Source organism: Narcine bancroftii, chromosome 12 (assembly GCF_036971445.1).
Source record: "Narcine bancroftii isolate sNarBan1 chromosome 12, sNarBan1.hap1, whole genome shotgun sequence".
In the NCBI taxonomy this organism is placed as follows: domain Eukaryota; kingdom Metazoa; phylum Chordata; class Chondrichthyes; order Torpediniformes; family Narcinidae; genus Narcine; species Narcine bancroftii.
Genome location: NC_091480.1, coordinates 63,661,341 through 63,686,628, shown reverse-complemented (window position 1 = coordinate 63,686,628; position 25,288 = coordinate 63,661,341). Strand labels below are relative to the sequence as shown.

The 25,288-nt window shown below is 43.8% G+C and overlaps 2 protein-coding genes across 5 annotated transcripts in view; one reads left to right on the top strand and one right to left on the bottom strand.

The window, feature by feature from the left end:
* Window positions 1-25,288, top strand: part of npffl (neuropeptide FF-amide peptide precursor like) — an 89,466-nt gene that overhangs the window by 54,247 nt on the left and 9,931 nt on the right. The gene's annotated exons all lie outside the window — the stretch shown is intronic.
* ccdc65 (coiled-coil domain containing 65) lies at window positions 118-23,991 on the bottom strand. The gene is made up of 9 exons (XM_069906457.1): window positions 23,886-23,991; window positions 19,250-19,402; window positions 13,432-13,599; window positions 10,681-10,850; window positions 9,761-9,899; window positions 2,690-2,887; window positions 1,805-2,023; window positions 1,399-1,551; window positions 118-579 (listed from the first exon to the last, which is right to left on the bottom strand). Exons 2-9 carry the CDS (start codon window positions 19,379-19,381, stop codon window positions 274-276), a joined length of 1,485 nt encoding a protein of 494 aa, XP_069762558.1. The 5' UTR covers window positions 19,382-19,402; window positions 23,886-23,991; the 3' UTR covers window positions 118-273.

Here is a 25,288-nt window from a genome sequence, read left to right as displayed (position 1 = left end):
CTCCTATTGTTGGTGCGCTAAGCAATGCTTATGGCAGACAAAAGTTGAAGCATATCATGAATATTCTATTTTTAATTTATTATTACTTAAAAAGAACCTTTGAACATATATCTGGACTGTTTGACAAATGATTCTTTAATGTGTAATAAATAATGAATCCAATCAGGTATGTTGATCTTGTGCTTTGTAATTAGATTGTCTGGTCATAACAAGTCAGGCATTGATCAGTAAAGTTAAAGGACAGACACATTTGCAGACGAACTGGAGAGATTGTTAGACTGTGTGATCAACAACATGTGCAGCCTCAATTACGTTATAAACTGGCTTTGAGGCTACAGATTCGATCACGGTCATGTTTTCTTTCACATTTGTTTTGTTGTTGATCACGATGAGTGGGTTCAGATTTGACAGGATTTCTTCATTGACTGAGATTCCATCCAAGTATTGTTTTAGGAGTTGCCGAAGTTTCCTGTTCTCTTGTAGCAAGGCATGTTTCTCTTGTTCTAAAACCATCTGATCTAAGAGAACCTTATTATAGCGCTTCCAGAATTGCTCGAGAGCCACATAGTCGGTCATTGTCTTCAGAGAGAGGAGAAAAAAAAATAAGGAAAATTCCCCCATTTACCATGCAACAAGAACCTGGCAAGAACAATCTCTGGGAAAATTCCCAGATCCAAACCCAATTAAGATCTTTTGTTTCAGCCAAAATCTCAATTACGTAACACAAACTAGAACCCAGTCTAAACATTTTGAATAAGTAGTCCAGCAATAGTATAGGAACTGGGAAGTGATGGTGCAGCTGTTTAAGACATTGGTGAGGCTGGGTTTGGAGTATTGTGTCCAGTTCTGGTCTCCAAATTATCGAAAGGATATAGATAAGGTGGAGAGGGTGCCGAGAAGATTTATAAGGATGTTGCCTGGCTTACAGCATCTAGAGTACGGAGAAAGATTAAGGAGACTGGGACTTTATTCATTGGAACGTCGACGGCTGAGAGTGGATTTAATAGAGGTATTTAAAATTATAAAGGGAATAGATAGACTTGACGTAAATAGATTCCCCTGTGAGGGCAGGGGAGGTTGGAACAAGAGGGCATAAGTTAAAGGTGAGGGAGCAAAACTTTAGGAGAAATGTTAGAGGATGCTTTTTCACTCAGCAAGTGGTGGCAGAATGGAATGATCTTCCAAAAGAGATAGTTGCGGCAGAGTCCTTTCTGTCATTTAAGAGAAGGTTGGATGTGTACATGGATGTGAAGGGGGTTGGAGGGTTATGGGTGGAGAGCGGGACGGGGGAGTTAGTGGAGTTGTTCAAGTGAACTGCCACGGACTCGAAGGGCCGACATGGCCTGTTTCCACGCTGTAAATGGTTATAAGAACCAAAATCTAGGTTTCACAACTTACCTCAGCCAGCTCCTCACATGGTTTTTTGATCATTAGAGCTTGAACCCTTTTCTCTTCGTCTGGGGTCAGAGAACAGGCATAGAATGGAAGAACTTTCTCTTCTTCCGTTTCCAGTTTCCTGCACATTTCTGCCATTTTCAGAATGTGTTCACCCTAAGAAGATCAGAGATGTGAGCAAAAATAGCAAGTATTTCAACTTCAAAAAAATTGCATTTGTCAGGACCCATTCAAATTGGCTGTGATATTCTTCTAGGCTTTAATAGAACAGAGGAAGGACTTTGAGGAAGTCTAGGACACTCACTGGTAGTCTCTCCTCAAAGGACAAAGCCTTAATAGCAAAAATCAATGCAGTGGATTGACTCACATGGATTCCAAGTCAATTAGGTATAGCGACCTATGACTGTACCTTAACACAGATGCTCTTCAGTACTTTGATAGCAGCATTACTCTCAAGGGTCAGTTTGGCAAGATGCTCATGTTGGCTTGCTCGGATATCATTCATCTGGCTTTTCTGCATGAGAAACTGCTGTTTAATTGCCTCCTTTTCATCTCGTAGTTTCTTGTTTTCTGCCTCACACTTTTGTGAATTGGCCACTATCTTAATCTTCAATGCTCCTATTGAATTCTATCAAAAATATAATGGTCAGACTTCCAATTACTGATGTAAACAATGAATTAAGCCAATACCTAAACAAGGCCAGGGCAAGTATCACCGTGGGTAAGTCAGAAGACCAAGTGAATCAGCAAACAGTGATGAGGTGACATCAGATATGAGTTAAATGTAGATTGTAGGAAATCAGAGAAAGAGTGAAGTAAAGGGTGAACAATTTTTGAAGTGGAAAACTGACAAGTCCAGTGGAGAAATTTTATACATTCCTTCTCCCAAATGTTACCAAAATACTTGGGATAAAGTTGTAAGAGCTTGCCACACAATTTTCCATCTGCTATGAGTTTGAAATTCCCAATACATGAAGCACCATGCACACCCAGTTCCACAATCTTTCATAAAACCCACCCCAAAGTTTATTAGGGAAGGACATGGCATATTTGGAGCCCAGATGGCACTGCAGAGAAGGTTCTGAAGCTCATAGAAGCTGAGAGGGACCAGGAATTTGCAACAGAATGATGTCATTAACATCAAAATAACTGTCAAAGAGGGATACAAATCCAGTCTCTGTCCACACACACACACACACACACACACACACACACACACACACACACACACACACACAATCAAATTACTCTGCAACCACTATTGTAAAGTACTGACAGATTTAATCACACCTACTTGCATTTTCTGCATCTTTTTCATTTGTGCTTCAATCTCTTTTGCACTCTTCTCATCTCGTGCCTTCAGAGTTTCAAATGCAACTTTCCGATCCTCGGTGGCATTGATGTAGTTCTTTAGTGCAAGCTGGAACTGCAGCCACAGGTCTTTCACTAACCCTTCCAGGTGAACTCGGAGTGAATGCTTCTCCTCCAGGCTCTAAATGCAATAAAGACACATTTTTCTCATCAAGTGCCAATGTGCTGCTTGCTGAAGTAATTTGGTGTGAGAATTTTTTTTTAAATGGTTCTTTTCAATATTCCAAACTCGAGTTCTGCTATAATTTCCATGATAGTAATTCTAATCAATTTCTTGAAGAGGAATCAGTTTTAATTCCTAAAGTGAACGTCAGCACTAATGAAATCAGCCTTCCTAATGAGGTTGCTCAAGGTGTATGTTCATGAAAAATCTCAAGAAAAAAGACATTTGTCCAGCAAGGAGATCTGAAATAACCTCTGACAGAATTTGATTAGGGGTGGGGGAAGTTAGGCTCGAACTCAAACCAGACGACAGGCAAGATGGCCAGAAGATTAAAAGAAGTGAAGAACAGAAGAATTTTTAATCCTGTAACACAGGCACAGTGACTGAGAAGCTGGAGACAGTCGATTCTATCTAGAGGGGACAGGAACTACCTAGATCAGTGGTTCTCAACCTTCCCCACCCCAACTTGCATACCATCTTAACTAATGTCTTACTAACCACAGAGCATCTGTAATGTGCTATGCCATAGGTCTCTGTGATTAATAAAGGATGACTTAAGATGGTATGCAAGAGGAAATAAAAGGATGAGAAGCACTGGCCCAGCTCACCCGGTGTTTTTTCAGCCCAGTTAGTGCGTTTGGTTGCAGAACTATTACTAATCACTGGGGACTTGCCGCAACTGAACAAACAAAACCTTTGTTGCTTCTATCAGTTGAATTATTTGTCAACTGCTAGAAGACATTGATATGCCATAGACATCGACCAGTCAAGTATTATACAAATACAGGGCTTTTATTAACAGACTATGTTCTCCCAGAATCACAGTGCGGCTTTCGCGCAAACAGAGGAACTACTGACATGGTCTTTGCCCTCAGACAGCTCCAAGAAAAGTGCAGAGAACAAAACAAAGGACTCTACATCACCTTTGTTGACCTCACCAAAGCCTTCGACACCGTGAGTAGGAAAGGGCTTTGGCAAATACTAGAGCGCCTCGGATGCCCCCCAAAGTTCCTCAACATGGTTATCCAACTGCACGAAAACCAACAAGGTCGAGTCAGATACAGCAATGAGCTCTCTGAACCCTTCTCCATTAACAATGGCGTGAAGCAAGGCTGCATTCTCGCACCAACCCTCTTTTCAATCTTCTTCAGCATGATGCTGAAACAAGCCATGAAAGACCTCAACAATGAAGACGCTGTTTACATCCGGTACCGCACGGATGGCAGTTTCTTCAATCTGAGGCGCCTGCAAGCTCACACCAAGACACAAGAGCAACTTGTCCGAGAACTACTCTTTGCAGACGATGCCGCTTGACGTCCTGTTTTGCGGAAACTGACAAAATGTTTGGCCTGGAAGTCAGCCTGAAGAAAACAGAGGTCCTCCATCAGCCAGCTCCCCACCATGACTACCAGCCCCCCCACATCTCCATCGGGCACACAAAACTCAAAACGGTCAACCAGTTTACCTATCTCGGCTGCACCATTTCATTGTATGCAAGGATCGACAACAAGATTGACAACAGACTCGCCAAGGCAAATAGCGCCTTTGGAAGACTACACAAAAGAGTCTGGAAAAACAACCACCTGAAAAACCTCACAAAGATTAGCGTATACAGAGCCGTTGTCATACCCACACTCCTGTTCGGCTCTGAATCATGGGTCCTTTACCGGCATCACCTACGGCTCCTAGAACGCTTCCACCAGCGTTGTCTCCGCTCCATCCTCAACATTCATTGGAGCGACTTCATCTCCAACATCGAAGTACTCGAGATGGCAGAGGCCGACAGCATCGAATCCACGTTGCTGAATATCAAACTGCGCTGGGTAGGTCACGTCTCCAGAATGGAGGACCATCGCCTTCCCAAGATCGTGTTATATGGCGAGCTCTCCACTGGCCACTGAGACAGAGGTGCACCAAAGAAGAGGTACAAGGACTGCCTAAAGAAAGCTCTTGGTGCCTGCCACATTGACCACCGCCAGTGGGCTGATATCGCCTCAAACCGTGCATCTTGGCGCCTCACAGTTCAGCGGGCAGCAACCTCCTTTGAAGAAGACCGCAGAGCCCACCTCACTGTCAAAAGACAAAGGAGGAAACACCCAACCCCAACCAACCAATTTTCCCTTGCAACCGCTGCATCCGTGTCTGCCTGTCCCGCATCGGACTTGTCAGCCACAAACGAGCCTGCAGCCGACGTGGACTTTACCCCTCCATAAATCTTCGTCCACGAAGCCAAGCCAAAGAAAGAAGAAGATAACCACCACTAAACTGGCCAGAGGGAAAGCATCTCCATCTGTTATACCAGTCGGGTGGAGTAGCTCTACAGCCATAGCCAATAGCAAGCAGTCAGTATAATAGGCCCCCCCCCCATTACATCATCACATTCATTCACACCCACCCCCCCAAATTGTCCAATTCTAATAATACAATAATGGTAAAAGCAAAAGTTAAAAAAAAATTACGGAAGATCATGGGTTACAAACAGAATTAATGAGAATACATAGCAAAAAACAGGCTGTGTGCCTGAGATAATACAGGGTGACTCTACTCATTGTAATCATAGCTAAGATTAGGAATGGTCATAACAGAGCCTCTGTGGAGGCTTTGAGATTTGTGTTGATGTTCGCAAGGGACAGATGGAGGAGTCTTATCTCTAACCGAAGGACATATGTTGCCAGCTGTGGGAGGGAGTGGAGAACGCGAGGAAACATTCCCATGTAGAGGGTATTGTTCCTCAAGTATTTCTCGTGATGGGGAGGGTAGAGAAGGAGTCAGGTCAGTGGAAGGGTGAGCAGGCTGTAGACCAGGCGAGACTAGATCCCTAAGGGAATCAGTGTCCTTTCTTCCATCAGGAAAAATAACATGAACATACTGCAGATTAGCATGAAGCAGTTGAAAACGCTCAACAAGCGGGTCAGCTTTCATGGGTCTAACATGTTTTCTTAATAAAACCTCTCCATGCTTAGGTAGCCAAGGTCGATCCAGTTTTCGATTTTCGAGGGAAAAGAGAAAGACGTTGGTGAGGAGTCTCATTGGGTGGTGGTAGATCCATGAGTGGTTTCATTCTCTCTGGGTCAGGGCTGATCTCCCCTTTACTCACTGCGTAGCCTAGTATGGCCAGGCATTTAGTGCGGTATACACACTTGTCGTCGTTAAGAGTTAAGTGCAGATACTTGGCCACCTGGAGAAATTTTTGTAAGTTCCGATTGTGATCATTAAAGTTCTTGCCACATAGAGTGACATTGTCCAGATAAGGGTAGGTGGCTTGCAAGTTATGAGGGTCTACTAGCTTATCCAAAAGGGACTCTTTTAAACTGAAAAAGTTTGCCATCTGCCTCAAAAGTGGTAAACTGCCTTTCACCTTTGTGAATAGGCACCTGATGATCAACTGATTTCAGATTAATTGTGGAATATATCTTGTATCGTGCAATCTGATTTACCATGTCTGAGATACGAGGCAGGGGATAAGCATCTAGTTGCGTAAACCTGTTTATAGTTTGGCTGTAGTCCATGACCATTCTATGTTTCACACCATTTTTGATGACTACAACTTGTGTCCACCAGGGACTTGTACTGGGTTCGATGATTTATCCTTTCACTCAACGTCTAATCTCATCCTTAATAAAGAGTCTGTCCTCTTTACTATAGCACCTACTCTTTGTAGCTACAGGCTTACAATCTGGGGTTAGATTGGTAAAAAGACGAGGAGGTTTCATCTTTAGAGTTGATAACCCGCAAACCGCTTCATGGGGTACTGTGATCGATGGTAATGGGCCGTTAAATGCCAATATGATACTTTTCATTTGGCATTGGAAATCTAATCCTAAAAGCATCGAAGCGCACAGACCGGGGAGCACTTGTAATGTGAAATCTGTTTATTCATTTCCCTGGACCTTCAGGGTTATTTTACAGCAACCTGTAATGTTTCGTTTTAGTCCAGAACGAGCCATAGAAATTTTGCGCTTAGACAGATACAAGGTAAGATTCAGGGCGCTAGCGGTCATAGGGTGAATATAGCTGTCAGTACTGCCCGAATCGAACAAACAGTCAATAGGTTCCCCGTTTACCGTGGAATGCTTTAGGTCGTGGGGTCCATCTTGATTAATCGTCACGGATGCCAGAATAGAGTCTCCCTGCGGCGACGATCTGTTGGAGTTCGCCACATCGCTGGCTGTTCCATTTCTGATTTCAGAAGAAGTAGAAGGAGAAGAGGGAGAAGAGCAGATGGATCATTGGCTCTCCAGGTCAACACAGCAGTGTTGCGGCGGCCCCCCTGCTTATTAGTAGCGCTTGAGCACTTCTTCTTCTTACTCTTCAACTCATGGCATGAGCTAGGCGAGGACTCGCCCGCATGGCAGGCTCTGGCCCAGTGCCCTCGCTTTCCACAGTTGGCACAATTGGCTTGCTGTGCGGGGCGCCGAGAGCAAACGTGCAGCGCCAAACCGCAGAAGTAGCATCTTCTGTAGCAGCTTTTATGCTGTGGTTTAGTGGCACTCAGCAGTGGATCGTCGCTGCGGGTGGGTCTTGGGGGTGCCACTTCAGCAACTCTTTCTAAAGGGCTTTAGCACTTTGTAGTGCAGACTTAAGGATCTTCGCTTGTTGTAGACCAGCATTAAAGGTCAGGATCAGGGTCTCCAGTAAACATTGCCTAATATACCCCAACTCCAATCCACTTATGAATGCGTCCAGCATCAAAGATTCTCAGCGGACTACAGCTGTGACAGCAGCGCAAGCACAGACTCTGGACAGCCCTTTTAGTGCGAGCGCTAAAATATCTTCGCTCTCTCTGGCTTGTTGGTTTTGAGTGGGAAGCTGATGTCTTGCAAACAAAGTGTTTTGTAGCAGATCATCATAGGTTATAAGGAGATTCAGTGCATTCTGGAAGACAGCTGTCTCCCGAACCACGGAGTAGGGTACTTCTCCGAGGAGAGCCACATGATGGTCCATCTTCGTTGCGTCTTGCACAACATTGTTCACTTGCATGGATGCTTCAAACCACTGGAGCCAGTGGTGAAACATTTCTCCAGCTCGGGTGGCATCTTGATCTATCTCGAGTCTTCCAGGTTTTAGGGAAGTATCCATGATTTACAGTCTGTTAATAAAATTAATATGCCATAGACATGGACCAGACAAGTGTTATACTAATACAGGGCTTTTATTAACAGACTATAACCACCACTAAACTGGCCAGTGGGAAAGCATCTCCATCGGTTATACCAATAGGGTGGAGTAGCTCTACAGCCATAGCCAATAGCAAGCAGTCAGTATAATAGCCCCCCCCCCCCCCCCATTACATCATCACAGACATGAAGGGCACATTTATTTTGAGCTCTCTGTGAGTGTCTAGTTTTCAATTGTAGTGACATGAAATAACCTCAAAAACACATGCGTCTAAATGTATTCCATTAGAAAAAATAACATATAATTTAAGAAATAACATTACAATATTTGAACAAATATGGGAGCCATACATGAAACACAATAGAGAAAACCTACCGTGGACATCTACCACCTAAAATGACAGAAGGAGAAGATAATGAAAAGAACTGACTCAGTGGAATTTCTTGTTTATTTTTATTGAGTGACAACATTGTTTAACGGGTTTAATGTATCTTATATTCTGAACTTTAAATAAATGGGAGGGGAGGGGAGGGGAGGAGAGAAGGGGGGGGAGTAAACGACACTGTATATATTTAAGAAGGAAAATGTATGTATCTTGATCAATATGGTTTATAGTGCGAAAAATAAAAAATTTTTAAAAAACACATGCGTCCATCATTCTGAATTGGGGACATTAAGATAGCCGTTAACATATTAGATACCAACCCATGCAAAAGGTAGTGAACTCAGCCCAGGATATCACAAGTAAAACCTTCCCCACTTTCGAGAACATCTGCGGGGAACGCTGCCATCGGAGAGCAGCAGCAATCATCAAGGACCCACACCACCCAGCAGACGCTCTGTTCTCGCTGCTGCTGCCATCAGGAAAGAGGTCTAGGAGCCACAAGACTTGCACCACCAGGTTTAGGAACAGCTGCTCCCCCTCCACCATCAGACTCCTCAACGACAAACTCAATCAGGGCCTCATTTAAGGACTCTTGCACTTTATTGATTTTTTTCCTTTTTGTATTGTACAGTTTGTTTACATTTCTTTATTTGTTTACATGTGTGCGTTGAGTATAGTTTTTTTTTTGCACTGCCAATAAGTGGTAATTCTGCCTGGCCCACAGGAAAAAGAATCTCAGGGTTGTATGTGGAGTCAGGAATGTATTTTGACAAGAAATCTGACATTTCCTTTTAAGAAGTGACAAATTACAGGGTAACTTTACCAGCTGTTTAGCGGCCTTGCCCCTGGCAGGGTGTGCTCGAAATTTGGGAGTGTGTCTGTCTACAATTGCTGACCCCTTTGAAATCAATTTCCTTGTTGAACCATGAAGACTCAGTCCAGAGTCCTTCTAGAACCCTGAGCTCAGGAAAGTTAACTGTGTCTGTGATCTAGATCCTGATTGATATCTGATGAGCCTCACTGTAAAGTGATCAAGTCCACACATTTCGAGGTAGCAGATCTGAACTGCTACTCCGACAGTCCAATGACTCACCAACGCTTGATATTGGATCTCACACATGAAGCAAGGCTGTCTCTTCAAAAGCGGATGGTGGAGCATTTGCTACTTTAGCAGTTCTGCAATAATGGAGAGACCCAACAAACAAAAACCTGAGACATTTGACTCCCAGGATTTAATTTATAGAACAACTATTCAGCCATTATTCGTATATTTCCTGAGTTCAATCGCATGGTATCCACACTATTTGTCAGTGTCCAATTTTTCTTACCTTATTAAGGAGGTCTTCCCTTGTGCTGTTAAATTCTTGCCGTGCATTATTTGAGACCTCAGCAAAGATCTGGTCCATTGCATAAATGACATCCTCCAAATTGGTCATTTCCTCCTCATGCTGTGTAATCATCTGTTGTCTGTGCAATGGAGACTGACTTCAACAATTACAATTACCACTTTATTAACCATAACATAAAAATAAATCACTTAATTACGCTTTGCTTGTATCATTCAAAGACGACAATGCCAATGAAAAACAATTCATCTTCTCTAAATTGAAACAATGTGCAGACACTCTGAAAAGATTTACTATTTCCAAGTTGGAGAGCCACCTGCAATGTGCTGCTAGGGGATGTAGTGGAAGCAGGTATGACAGCAACGTTTAAGAAGCACTTTAAACAGACACAGGAAGAGGCAGGGAATGGAGGGAAAAGACCATTTGCAGGCAGATGTGCAGTATAAATCGAGATCACTGCACAGACATTTTGGGCCAAAGGGCCTGTTCATATGCTGTAAGGTTCTATTATCTGTACGTTAATAACAACTAGGGGAATGATTGCATGGTATTTTATTTACTGGACTAGTATCCGGAGCTATTGATCTGGAAACAGGCTTACATCCTACATGGTAATTAAGAAATTTAAATCTAGTTAATTATATTAAAGCAAATTTAAAAACTAACACCAGAAATGTGAAAGTCCTGGACTGTTATAAAAGATGTTCATTAACATCTCTTAAGAGACTCATTGATATGTGACTCCAGACCAGCTAATATGGTTGACACTATGAAATGGCCAAGAAAGCAGCTAAGTTCAATAAATGTGGGGCTTGATAGTGAAGTCCGCATCTTGTGAACATCTCAAAAAGTACTTTGCGTCCCAAGCTTAGCATCGGTACAAGCTCACGTTGGATACTGACCTCTCGATGTCAAATTCTTTTTTCAATGATGCCAAGTCTGCCTCAAACTCATTCTCCAGTGAGACCAGTCTACTCCGCTGCAGATCCACCAACTTATCTACATTCTGAAAATGGTTATGCATGGCTGTTGCATACTGCTTCTCTGCCTCTTCCAAATTCTTCGTTAAACCCTGCAGGAAGAGGCACGAGAAACACATTCGTGGGTTCACCAATGCTTCAGTAAATGTAACTCAGTTTAAACATTGTTCTTTGGTTTGGAGTTCTACTGCCCCACACTGACAGAAACATTTTACCACAATATTGGACCTGCAGAATACAAGTTTGGCATCTCTGAAACACGGTCTCAGTGGAAGCATCAATGCAAAAAGTACTTATGGGACTTCCCAAAAGAAAACGCAAGAAATGTCAAGTCAACTTCATTGTCTGCCAATATAAAAGCACAACCTGACATAACATACATAAATACAAACAGTACATATGCAGGCAGGACAAGTACACAAATAAATAAATATTGTTTCATCAATATGAGAGTCTTGGAGGGTTATTGTGATCAGTTTCTTGGGTCGTTCACATTCTCACTGCCCGTGGGAAGAAGCTGTTTCTCAGCCTGGTGTTGCTGGCTCTGATCCTCCTGGATCTTTCCAGGTGGGAGCAGCTGAAAGATGCTGTGTGCAGGGTGGAAGGAGTCCTCAATGATTTTCCATGCCCTCTTCAGACAATGATCCTGGTAAATCATGTTGTTGGAGGGGAAGGGGGAGGGAGGGAGACTCCAGTGATCCTCTCTGCAGCGTCCGTACCCCACTGTGATGCAGCCGGCCAGGACACTCTCAATAGTGCTTCAAAAGAAGGTTGACGTGACGGTGGCCGGTAGCCTTGCCCGCCTCAGTCTTCTCAGGAAGTACAGTCGCTGTTGCGCTTTCCTGACAAGTAAGGAGCTGTTGAGTGTCCATGATAGGTCACTGGTTAAGTGAACTCCAAGGAACATGGTGCTCTCCACTCTTTCCACTACAGAGTTGTTGATGTATAGTGGAGGGTGGTCATTCCTGGTCCTCCTGAAGTCCACGATCATCTCCTTCATCTTGTCCACGTTGAGACTCAGGTTGTTACTCTCGCACCATATCACGAGATTTTCCACCTCTTCTCTGTTGGGCAGCTCATCGTTGTTGCGGACGAGGCCGACGACTGTTTGGTCATCTGCAAACTTGATGACACTGTTGGAGCAGGATCTGGTAATCCAGTCGTGGGTCAGGGGCATGAACAGGAGCGTGAGGTGCACCAGTGCTCAGTGTGACGGTGCTCGACATTCTGCTACTGACCCGATAGTGAAATGAATGGTAAAATATTGGCCATGAATTGCTGCATAACATTACCTGTGAAAGCACACTGTACCAGCAATGTTATTAGGGTTGCTCGTGTGCCTCACAATCCAATAGGAAGTGCAAAGGTTCTGTGTGTGTTTATATGCACTTGCCAACCAGCAGTTGCTCTGTCTAATTAATGAGGAGTGAAAGCATGCAACTGAGTGGCAAGTTTGCAGAAGACATAAAAATTGGTGGAGTTGTAGATAACAAAAAAGATTGTCTAAGGACATACTGGGCAGATGGAGTTTATTCATGACAAGTGTGAGATCAGGCACTTAGGGAAATCAAATTCTGTTATGATATATAAAGTAAATGGAAGAGACCTCAGGAACACTGATGTACAGAGGGTCCTTGGCATGCAATCCAGAGTTCGCTGAAAATGGCAACACAGGAGAGTGAAGCGGGCATTTAGTATGCTTGCCTTCATAGGCTAAAGCAGGGGTGGCCAACCTTTTTAGACATACAACATGGTAACAAGCCATTTCAGCCCATGAGTTCATACTAAGGGTGTAGGTTAATTGGACGGCATGGACTCATAGGCCGAAATGGCCTGTTACCTTGTTGTACATCTAAATTAAAAATTAAACAGTTGGCCATCCCTGGGCTAAGGTAATGAAAATAAAAAATGGGATGCTGTGTTGCAGTTGTACAAAACATTGGTCAGACCGCAGATGGAGCATTGTGTACTGTTCTGGTTATCACACTGCAGGAAAGATGTGGTATAACAGAGTGCAGAAGAGATACATCAAGATGTTGCCTGGAATGGAGGGCTGTGGTGTTAAGGAGAGATTGGACAGGCTGGGTTTATTCTCACTGGAATGTAAGAGGCTGATGGGTGACCTTACAGAGGTTTATAAAAATATGAGCGACATCAATAAGATAGCTAGGCAGAATCTTTTTCCCAGGGTAGGAGAATCTAGAACTAGAGGGTGCAAGTTGAGGATGAGAGAAATTTAAAAGATATCTTAAGACTAAGTTTTTTGCACAGAGAGTAGTGGCTATCTAGAATGAGCTGCTAGAAGTGTACCAGGGGTTGTAGGTTAATTGGGTGTAATTGGGCAGCAAGGGGCCGTGAGCCAAAAAGGCCTGTTACCGTGTTGTATGTCTAAATTTTAAAATTAATTTTTAAAATTTAAGAGATTTTAGGAGCAGATACAATTACAATGTTTAAAAAGCATTTGGACAGGCACTTAGATAGGAAGGTGTGGAGGGATATGAGCCTAATTGAGATTAGCATGGCTATTTATCACAGTCGACATGTGGGAGGTGGGCAAAGAGGGCCTAGTTCTGTGCTGTTTTTGTGCAAGTTTTACTGTTTCTCCTTGTTCAACATTTACAGAAGCATTTCACAGTAAACTCAGCTAAGGACAATGGTGATTTCTGCTCTCACCTTGATGACACTGTCTTTCCGATCTACAATTCTTTCAAAGGTTTGACTTAAGATCTCAATGTCCTTCCGTAGGTCTGAAGCTTTTGCCTCTCGCATCACAGTCCGCCACTTCTCGTTGAGCTTTAGCGTGTTGAGACGGGTGCTGTGCTCTTCTTTGGACAGTTTATCCTGTTGGATGAAAGCAGAAAGGGCAAAATAAATTTCACCAGAAGGGTGAGACCTAAACCATAAAAATAAGAACAATGTAACAATATGTAAAGAGGAGGCTGCTGTATATATGGCAATCATTGGGCCACATCTTTCAGTAGTAATGATGGCAAAACTCTCAATGTGAAACTGGCAGCAGGAATTTCTGAAGAGAATGTAGTTTAATGGTAAATCTTGAAGATGCTACCAGTGGTTTAGCTTCCTCTACAAGCAATTTGCATCCCTCTTCACTGTAATCAATGGAAATCATTTTAAGTGACATAAATTCCAGGCATTTACAAAATAATCCTGCACCATTAAAATCCTATTCCTCGTTGCTGGAAATTTTTTAATGTTTAACCTTTAAAAAAAATCAGTTTTCAGCTGTCCCTTTGATGTTTACAGATATGTATTCCAATTCCCTCAGATTTTTTTTTCAAAATATTAATAACTTTTCAAATTATTCTTTTAAAGCTTCATTTGTGATTTATAGATGTTGATAATTCATGTGTGTATGTCCTCATCTTCATTTAGTACATCATATATTTTAAAAGTTAATTTGAAAAAAATGTTTTATTTTGCTTCCTGAAATGTTGACTATGAGAAACCTTTAATGTGATTGGCTGCTCAGGCCAGCTGCTGAACACCATGAACCTTTTAAAGAAGATAAATTTGCACCTCAGAGATCATTATATCCATGTGGGAGCTTCCTTTGAAGTCAGATGACGAGCACCATCACCTTGCTATTGACTGCAAATTCCAGACAGTAGATTGGCTTGTGATTATCAGAAGATTCCTTACTTGTTACTTGATATATGTTATTTGAAATGTTTGTAGCTCCTGACAAGCAAGTCATTTTTTTTTAGACATGCAGCGCAGTAACAGGCCCTTCTGGCAAATTCCTTACAGACAGCGCCAGATTCGAACCCCATACGCTGGCAGAAGTTGGCCCATCAGCCCATCAAGTTCGCTCCTACATTCTCATCATAAACTGATCCATCCTCCCAATCAGCCCCACTCCCCAACTTTCTCCCTCTAACCCTTGATGCCCTGACTAATCAAATACCTGTCACTCTCTGCCTTAAATACACCCAACAACCTCACTTCCACAGCCACCTGTGGCAACAAGTTCCACAGACTCATAACCCTCTGACTAAAAAAATTTCTCTGCATCTCTGTTGTAAATTGATGCCCTTTTATCCTGAAATTATGCCCTCTTGTCCTAGAGTCCCCCACAATGGGGAAAAAAAACTTTAGCACCTACTCTATCCAGGCCTTTCAGCATTCGAAATGTCTCTATGAGGTCCCCCCTCATCCTTCTGTACTCCAACGAGTCTAGTCCAAGAGCCGATAATTTTTCCTCATATACTAACCCTTTCATTCCTGGTATCATTCAAGTAAATCTTCTCTGAACCCTCTCCAATGCCAGCACGTCTTTTCTCAAAATCGGTGCCCAAAATTGTACACAGTTCTCCACGTGAGAACTCACCAGTGCCTTAACATTACATCCTATGTTCTTACATTCTATCCCTCTAGAAATGAACGCCAACATTGCATTCGCTTTCTTCACCACCAACTCAACCTGGAGGTTAACCTTTAGGGTATCCTGCACAAGGACTTTGCACCTCAGAATTTGAAATATTCTCCCCATCTAAATAATCATCTGCTCGCCTATTTCTTTTACCAAAGTACACGGCCGGACACTTCCCAACATTATATTTCATCTGCCCATTCTCTTTATTTCTCCAGGTCTCTCTGCAGCCTTTCGGTTTCCTCAGCACTACTTCCCCTACCACCTATGATCAAATAATACTTATACCCAGAAGTAAAACACGAAAGTCTGCAGACACCGTGGGTTGAAGAAAAAACCCAATGCTGCAGAAACTCAGCAGGTCAAACAGTGTCCTTTATATAGCAAAGATATATAACCAACATTTCGGGCTTGAGCCCTTCATCAAGATATGAAAAATGGAGGCAGGTGTCTGAACAGAATGGTGGGGGGAGGGGCAGGGGAGGAGCATGAACCTAATGGTAGGAGGTAATAGGTGAATAAGGGAGGGATGGCATGCCAGCACACGGGGGGGGGGGGGAGTTGGCTCTGTGAATGGAGAGGTAAGGGGGTGGAGAGCTGAAGGAAAGAAGACAGAGGGATGGGGAAGGGAGGGAGAACAGAGAGGGGCTAGCAGAAATCTGAGAAGACTATGTTAATGCCATCCAGTTAGAGAGTGCCCAGACGAAAAATCAAGTGTTGTTCCTCCAATTTACAGATGGTCTTGGTGGGATAGACAGACCCAGATCCGTTTTCCATTTTCACACTTAAACCACTGGTAGATGCAGAACTCTTAATAGCTTGCCAGGAGCTTAGCTACAAAACAGGTTTGCAATCTAAGTTGCTGTCTTTGCTCACAATCATACTGTTTCCTGTAGCCTGACATTTACAATACTGTGTAGCACTCAGAGATCAAGTGCATTGTGTGGTCAATCCTGCAAAACAAGGCACTTTTTCCCCTAGAAACAGACCACAATACAGGTGACAGACATATGTGACCTCAAGAATTTTTGAGCACCAGTTAATGTGCAGATCGATTTATAAACTTCATCAAAAAGCTCAAAAGAAATTAATTGCGTTTCTTTAGTCAGGGGGTCATGAGTCTGTGGAACTTGTTGCCACAGGTGGCTGTGGAAGCGAGGTTTTTGGGTGTATTTTAGGATAATATGGTTCACAAAAATACTGAGACACCAATGGAACACACAGTGACATCTGAAGACATATTAAGAAAATAATAGAACCCAAATATGAATAACAGCCAACTATTCTTTTTAATTCTAAAAGAGCGCCCATGATCACATTGGATAGCAGAGCAGGCTGGATGGGCCTGATGGCCAACTCTATTTGGTCCAACTCCAATTCTCACTGCCTGAACTTTTCTTCTTACAATACTTGCAGGAGGCTTGTGACTGAAATCTACTCCTAGTCACCGACTCCTACAGCTTTGTTATTACTCTGCCTCCAAGTTCAATTCTTTAGAAGATTCTATTACATTCCTTGGTTTCTTTTTCTCTATTAGACTTCTTTGGTCAATCCACAGTTTCAGTTCACATTGTGGCTACTAAGTTTCTGAACTGTATTGATTCAAAAGGTAGACTGACCACTTCTTTCCATAAATGCTACGTAACCTGAGTCCATTCAGCCCCTCTACAAGAGCAGGTCAGGTGCTGTGAATGACTTTCGTACCATCTACAAGCCACAAGTCAGTGGAATGGTTGCTAAATCAGTCCAGTTTTCTCATTGTGTTTAAGAAGCTCTACACTACCCAGGACAGAGCAGCATCTGCTTGATCAATAACCCATCCACCAGTGCACAGTGGCTGGATTGACTACCGTCTTCAAAATGCAAGGAAGGTTCTCACCTGGGCTACTTCAAAAGTACCTCCCAAACAACTTTCACCATGAATGACAAATGCAGCAGGGGCAGCAAAACCCACCACCTGCAGGTTCCCCTCAAAATTACTCCGCATCCTGACTTGGAAACATACCACCATTTGCTGGATCTAAACTCTCCAACAAAACTATGGTAGCATCCTTGGAGTTCACTTAACTAGTGACCTATCATGGACACACAACATCTCCTCACTTGACAGGAAGGCACATTAGCAACTACATTTCCTGAGAAGACTGAAGCGGGAAAGGCCACCATCCACCATCATGTCAACCTTCTACAGGAGCGCTATTGAGAGCGACCTGGTCAGCTACATCACAGTGTGGTATGATTGCTGCAGAGACATGGATCACAGGTCAATCCACAAAACCATAGAGTGGCAGAGAGGATCACTGGAGTCTTCCTCCACCCCATTGACGTGATCTACTGGGACCATTGTCTGAAGAGGGCACGGAAAATCACTGAGGACCCCCTCTACCCTGCACACAGCATCCTTCAACTGCTCCTGTCAGGGAAGAGATCCAGGAGGATCAGAGCCAGGACCACCAGGCTGAGGAACAGCTTCTTTCCATGGGCAGTGAGAATGCTGAACGACTAAAGCACACATGTCAAACTCTGGCCCGCGGGCCAAATTTGGCCCACGATATAATTATATTTGGCCCGCAAGATCATATTAAATATATATTAGAGTTGGCCCGCTGGCCACCGCGCCAGTATAGCGCATGCACACTGAAGGTGAAAATGAAGACGCCGGAGGTGTGGAGGGATCTCAGAGTCCCGAATCCCGGGGATCGGAGCGCCGCACTCAGCCCGCCCGGCTCCCGGACACACAGACGCGGCTGGAGTTGGGGACCATCCTCACTGGGTCTGCGCTTCAGCGGCGACGCCGGACCGAACGTCTCGTTGGCGATGCCTTCCCCCTCACTCCGTGCGCGGCGGACCCTGCCTCCCGCTCCCTTTGTTGGAGACGAGCCCGGCGCCATGGGATCGCAGTTTAATCCCTCTCCAACCATGGGAGGGGGGTGGGAGCAACGCGCTCTTCTCAGCCAATTCCTCCATCGCCCCGGATGCCGGCGTTTCAACGGGGGGTTCGGGTGCCTTCGTCAGGCGACCGACCTGTTGGTCCAAGACAAGGGGAGAGCGTACAAACTCCACACAGACAGCACCTGAACTCGGGTGAACGTGGAGCTGCGACCCCACATTCCACATCAGGACTGTGTGTAAGATTGGGAGCAGTGAGATGGAAGCTTATTTTGTTCCTGTGATTTAAGCCTTTCTTGGGGTGGGGGGGGTCCTTCTCTGACCACTTGCCTAACAATTAACCTAATCAGATGTGGAGTTACCACAATACAACAGTTCTCAACCTTTTTCTTTCCACTCGCGTCCCTGTGCCATTGGTGCTCTGTGATTAGTAAGGGATTGCTTAAGGTGGTCTGTGGGTGGAAAGAAAAAGTTTGAAGACCACTGCTTTAATCATCCCTCATTGACTCGTCATGTGCACGGTTTCAGAACGCTAAAGGAAATGGGCCAGTGACAATGACAATGAAAGAGTTTATCCAAAACTATTATTAAACATTTATTTTAATAAGAAAAAGTTTAACATTACATATGTTGAAAGAAGAGAAAACATGCAGATGTTGTTGAAAATTTTCAATAAATATTTAGTTCGGCCCTCGACTTAGTCCAAGTTTTTCATTTTGGCCCTCCGTGAATTTGAGTTTGACACCCCTGGACTAAAGGAACTGTTCACACTAACCCTCCGAGACTCTCATATTCATAAAACAATATTTATTTGTATAGATGAAATACTTCTCCTGCAAGTGTATTATGTCTGGTTTTGTGCCTGCGTGTTTTGCACCGAGGACCGGAGAATCAGGTTGTACGTGTGCAATCAGATGACAATTAACCTGACTTGACCTGACATCTCCACTAGAAGGACTGCAGTGGTTCAAGAAGTTGACTCACCAATACCTTCTCAAGGAGTGATTCAGGATGGGTAATAAATGTTGTTCAGATCCCAGGAAACAAACAAAAATGTATAAAACTGTCTTATTTATTGGTAAGTGGGGAAAGGTCACAGGCATTAATGCCTTTTAGATTCACAAGATTTCCTGTTCCTTAGCAAAAGTAAGGCTGATAAGAATTGTTCAACCACTCATTGGAAAAACATTTAGATTTGAAAGCAGGGAGTACCTTTAAGAATTGACTCAGCATGTCTTCTTTCTTCTTTTGCATCTTTGCTTCTTCTAGCATCTTCTGCTGCATGTGTAACAAATACTCCTCCTCACTAATTTTGGCCAATTTCTTACTCCCTTTTTTCAGCATGGTGATTTAGTTCAAAGATTCCTGAAGAAATAAAAATATTACCAGCGAGAGAAAAATACATGACCATCCATTTAAGGCCCTCCTTGGGAATACAATCCATTTATTTCAACTTAGTGCTCTAAGTGTTTACAATAAGCCAACCACAAGAAAAAGATTTCCGAGCACAGTTATCTTGATAATTAAAATCTATTATATTGGCTACTTTGGACACAACAAAACCCTACAGAGATATTGGCAGTAATTAAGTCCTCTGAGTGCTCATCTCCAAAGCCATTGGTAATTGCGGAAATGAATCAGAATTTATTGTCATGAGCATGTGTCCACGAAATTTATTGTTATGCGGCAGCATTACAGGTGCAAAAATTCCTAAAAATTAAATTTCTAAAAATCAATAAATGAGTGCAGAAGATGAGAAAGTGAGGGAGCGCCTGTGTTCATTGTCCATTCAGAAACGTGATGGCGGAGGGGAAGAAGCTGTCCTTGTGCCACTGAGTGCTTGTCTTCAGGCTCCTGTACCTTTTTCCTGATGGTACCTCGGCTGCACTATTTTATCTGATGCAAGGATCGACAACGAGATAGACAACAGACTCGCCAAGGCAAATAGCGCCTTTGCAAGACTACACAAGAGTCTGGAAAAACAACCACCTGAAGAAACACACAAAGATCAACATGTACAGAGCCGTTGTCATACTCACGCTCCTGTTCGGCTCCAAATCATGGGTCCTCTACCGGCATCACCTACGGCTCCTAGAACGCTTCCATCAGCACTGTCTCCATCCTCAACATTCATTGGAATGACTTCATCACCAACATCGAAGTACTTGAGATGGCAGAGTCCGCAAGCACTGAATCCACGCTGCTGAAGACTCAACTGCGCTGGGTGGGTCACGTCTCCAGAATGGAGGACCATCGCCTTCCCAAGATTGTGTATATATGGCGAGCTCTCCACTGGCCACCGAGACAGAGGTGCACCAAAGAAGAGGTACAAGGACTGCTTAAAGAAATCTCTTGGTGCCTGCCACATTGACCACCGCCAGTGGGCTGATATCGCCTTCAACCGTGCATCTTGGCGCCACACAGTTCAGCGGGCAGCAACCTCCTTTGAAGAAGACCGCAGAGCCCACCTCACTGACAAAAGACAAAGGAGGAAAAACCCAACACCCAACCCCAACCAACCAATTTTCCCTTGCAACCGCTGCAACCGTGCCTGCCTGTCCCGCATCGGACTTGTCAGTCACCAACGAGCCTGCAGCTGACGTGGACATTTACCCCTCCATAAATCTTCATCCGCGAAGCCAAGCCAAAGAAGAAAGAGCAGAGTGAAGGGGACCCGGCCTGGGTGGTGAGGGTCCTTGAGGATAGAGGCTGCTTTCTTGAAACACCACCTCTTGTAGATGTCCTTAATGGAGCAAAGACCAATGCCCATGATGGCACTGGCCGGGTTCACAACTCTCTGTAGCCTCTTCCTGTCCTCTGCATTGGCACCTCCATACCAGAGAGAGATGCAACCAGTCAGAATGCTCTCCACCGTACACATATAGAAATTTGCAGGAGTCTTTGGTGACGTACCAAATCTCAAACTCGTAACGAAATATAGCTGCTAGTGAGCCTTCTTCAAGATTGCATCAACATGAAGGCCCCAGGATCAACCTTAATCTGTCTTTTGAGCAACACACACTTTGGAGCCCCTGCAAACAATACCCTGACTCAGATACACCCAAGAAATAACCGAGTTTCCAAGATTTTTGTTCTTGTGAGCAAAATGGAAGATCAGTCAATGGAAGACAATGCTAAAAGAACTCACGTTTGCAGATGACACAACAGTAGTTGGGTTCATCAGCAACAATGATGAGTTCCACTGCAGAGAAATGGTAGAAAATCTTGTGATATAGTACAAGAGTAACAATGTGAGTCTCAACATGGACAAGATGAAGGAGATGATCGTGGACTTCAGGAGGACCAGGAATGGCCACTTTCCACTACATATCAACAATTCTGTAGTGCAGAGAGTGAAGGGCACCAAATTCCGTGGAGTTCACTTAACTAGTGACCTATTGTGGACACAGAACATCTCTTCACTTGTCAGGAAGGCACAAAAGAGATCACACTTTCTGCGAAGACTGAAGTGGTCAAGGTTACTGGCCACCATTAAGTCAACCTTCTACAGAAGTTCTATTGAGAGCGTCCTGGCCAGCTGCATCACAGTGTGGTACAGTTGTTCCAAAGAAATGGATCGGAGGTCAATCCACAGGACCATAAGAGTGGCAGAGAGGATCAATGGAGTCTCCCTTCATCAATGTGATCTACCAAGATTGTTGTCTGAAGAAAGCACACAAAATCATTGAGGACCCCTTCTACCCTGCACACAGCATCTTTCAGCTGCTCCCCTTGGGAAAGAGATGCAGGAGGATCAGAGCCATGAGGTGCACACAATAATCACATTGACACTGCTTTGATTACCAAAACCCTGAGCATTACTGATACACAACTTGGCCAGGTTCCAGATACAGGAGCCTTTATTGGGAAATCTGAGGAGGAGCCAAGGGAGGGGTTAGGGAAGGCCAGGTAGGTTCGGACTGGGCAGTCCATACATCTATGCAAATACCTTTCACCACAAGCCAGCACCACCAGGCTGAGGAACAGCTTCTTCCCACGAGGAATGATAACGCTGAACGACCAAAGGAATTGCTCACAGTAACCATCCGAGACACTCATATTGAAACAATATTATCTGTATAGAAGAATATTTGTCCTACATATGAATTGTTTGTCTGTCTGCATATTTTGCACCAAGGACCGGAGAACACTCTCGGGTTGTACTTCTGCAATCAGATGGCAATAAACTTGATTTGATACTATCTTATCAAACAAGTCAGTCGTTATCAAGTCTAGTCGTTAACAAGAAGAAAGGAATGCAGTTAGCTTCTCCCTTCCAGTCAATATTTTAAAATGGACAACCCTAGATGATAAATGGTATGCATTTATTTGCCTCTCCCATAATAAACCAAGTGCCAATCCTCCTCTTACCAATGCTTGACTTTCCCAAATCAGCCCCTCTGGAATTTCAAAGAGTTGAAAGCCGAAATTGGTCAGGCATGTGGCTTTTGGATGGGAACTAAGCCCCTGCTCCCCTACAACATTACAGTACAGAAAAAAGCCCAACCCTTCTAGTCCATGCTGTACTGTAATTCTGCCTAGTCCCACTGAACTGCACCCAGTCCATGGCCCTCCATACCCCTCCCATCCATGTACCTGTCCAAATTCTTCTTAAATGTTAAAATCTAGCCCGCATTCACCGCTTCAGCTGGCAGCTCGTTCCACACCCCCACCACTCTCTGTGTGAAGAAGTTCCGCCTAAACTTTTCCCCTTTCACCCTTAACCCATGTCCATTGGTTTGTATCTCACCTAGCGTCAGTGGAAAAAGCTGACCTGCATTACTCTGTCTATCTCCCCTCATTCTTCTATGCTCCAGGGAATAAAGTCCTAAACTGTTTAACCTTTCCCTGTAACTCAGTTCCTGAAGTCTGGGAAAAATCCTAGTAAATCTTCTCTGCACTCTTTCCAGCTTATTGATAACTTTCCTGTAGTTAGGTGACCAAAACTGCACACATTTGGCCTTACCAATGTCTTATAGAACTTCACCATAACTTCCCAGCTCCTATAGTCAATAGTAAATCACAAAATTATGCAGACACCGTGGTTGAGGTAAAAACACACACGGCAGGAGAAGCTCAGCAGGTCAAATGGTGTCCTTTACGTAGCAACAGCAAAGATACAGAACCGACGTTTCGGACTTGAGGCCTTCATCAAAGTTAGGGTTAGGGCTTAAGGTCAAAACATTGGTGATGTATCTTTACCTTTGCTACATAAAGGACACTATTTGACCTGCTGAGCTTCTCCAGCCGTGTGTGTTTTTACTCCTGGGCTTGGTACTTTCATTTATGAAGGCCAAGATGCCAAAAACTCTCTTTACAACCCTGTCCACCTGTGACACCACTTTCAAGGAATTGTGTATCTGTATTCCCAGATCCCTCTGTTCCACCGCACTTTTCAGTGCCCGACCATTTACTGTGTATGTTCCTTCTTGGTGTGTCCTTCCAAAATGCAGCACCTCACACTTGTCTGCATTCAATTCCATCTGCCGTTTGCAGCTGGTCCAGATCCCTGTACAACCTTTCTTAAACTGGCACCAGGAACCACAGAGGTGTCAACATGCAGCAAACGTTATTGTTGAGGTCAAATCAAATCACAATATGAAAAAAAGGCACAAAAGCTGCCATATATTTTGCAAATAAAAGGGAGGTTTACAAAGCAGGTGGCAATGGGGAGGCCCTGCTTATTAAGACGCCAGGGCCTAGAGTTTACCCCGCAACAGTTCGTGATCTCCGGCATTGTGGGATCTTGCTGTGCATGCGTTCTGTCTCCCCTCCCAGCGCGTGAAACACGTTGGGGCCGTCCTGGGAGAGCAGGGAGAGGCGCTACGGTAATGCAAGCCAGCCTTACCTCAAGGGGCCGCCTCGCCGTTCCTGCCTCGGCTTCTCCAGTCGGGCGAGGTAACCAGGACAACGGCCGACAAGATGACGACCGCCTCGGTCCCTCGTCCACAGCGACACCCTCAGGTCCGGAGGGCACCCCATCCCTTCATTGCGTGCAGTCCCCTCAGATTGGGGGTGGGGGTGGAGAAAAGTGCAATCCTTGCATGTATGGTTTTTTTTAAAAAATACAATAGGAGACTAAATTGTTCTGCTCAAAAGCAAGGTGATTCAGATCATTAAATCAAAGCCAACAATGAGAAAATAAATCACAGCCTGACAAGCACAAACAATATTTCTAATTTACTTTCAGGGCTGAGAATAAAGCAGCAAATAATTTTATTTTGTAAAACTGGCCAAGAGCATGTGAAATTATGGCATCGGAAACTGCAGAGGTGCCTTCGTGGAGATAATGCTACTTCTGGAGTAATCTAGCAAAAGTTATCATGGGGTTTCAACTAAAACTTACAAACCCAATGATTCAAAAATTAATACAGACACATAAGAAACTAACTGCGTGCACAGAACTTCGATTTGGCTGTACATAAAGGTTAGCCAGAATAAAGATGAATGGGTCGATCAAACCTCTTGGTTACACTGCTGTTGGTTACTGAGATTGGTTTTTTTTTCATTTACACAGTGACAGGCCCAGAGGAGCCCAAAACCCAGCAGCAATTGAAATTCACCAAGACAAATGGTGACTTAAACAAAAGTTGCTTTTAATTATCCTTAAACATGAAAACAGGATCAAACTTTAACTTATTATTATTAACTTAACCCCCTTCTAATTCTAAGTGCACGTGTATGTAATATGTGTGTAAGTTCAGAAAAGTTCTTTGATTCACAGTCCAATCTCACTTCTCACTCCTCCAAGTTCACTGGTTCTAGGCAATTCGAATGCTATGCACAGAATTTAACATTTATGAATTGTAATGCGTGTCAAAAGAACCAAAGACTTGTTGATCCAAACCAAGGCTTTTATTAACTAAAAGACTGGAGCATATCACAAATAGGTCAACCAGTCCAGAATGACCTGGTCTGGCTAAGAGCAGTCCTTTAAGACCTGCCAGTAGGTGTGGCTACACTCTCAGCCAATCACAATCATCCTACACTACCATGTGTACATATGTACATATACACATTAGTGATAGAATCTGTACTATCACATGAATCTTCACCAGGCTTTGGTGCTTGAAAGGTAAATAGTTACCACTAAGGAAGGTTCTGGCATCTGGAATTTTATTGCTCATTGGACACAGACAAACTGATTCCTTCTGATCAGCCACTTCAGTGTCTTGCTGAAGAAACTTGCCACATCAGGGTTTTCCAGATGATAACCTCTTTCTTTCAGGTCACCACAGAGTTCCTTTTCTG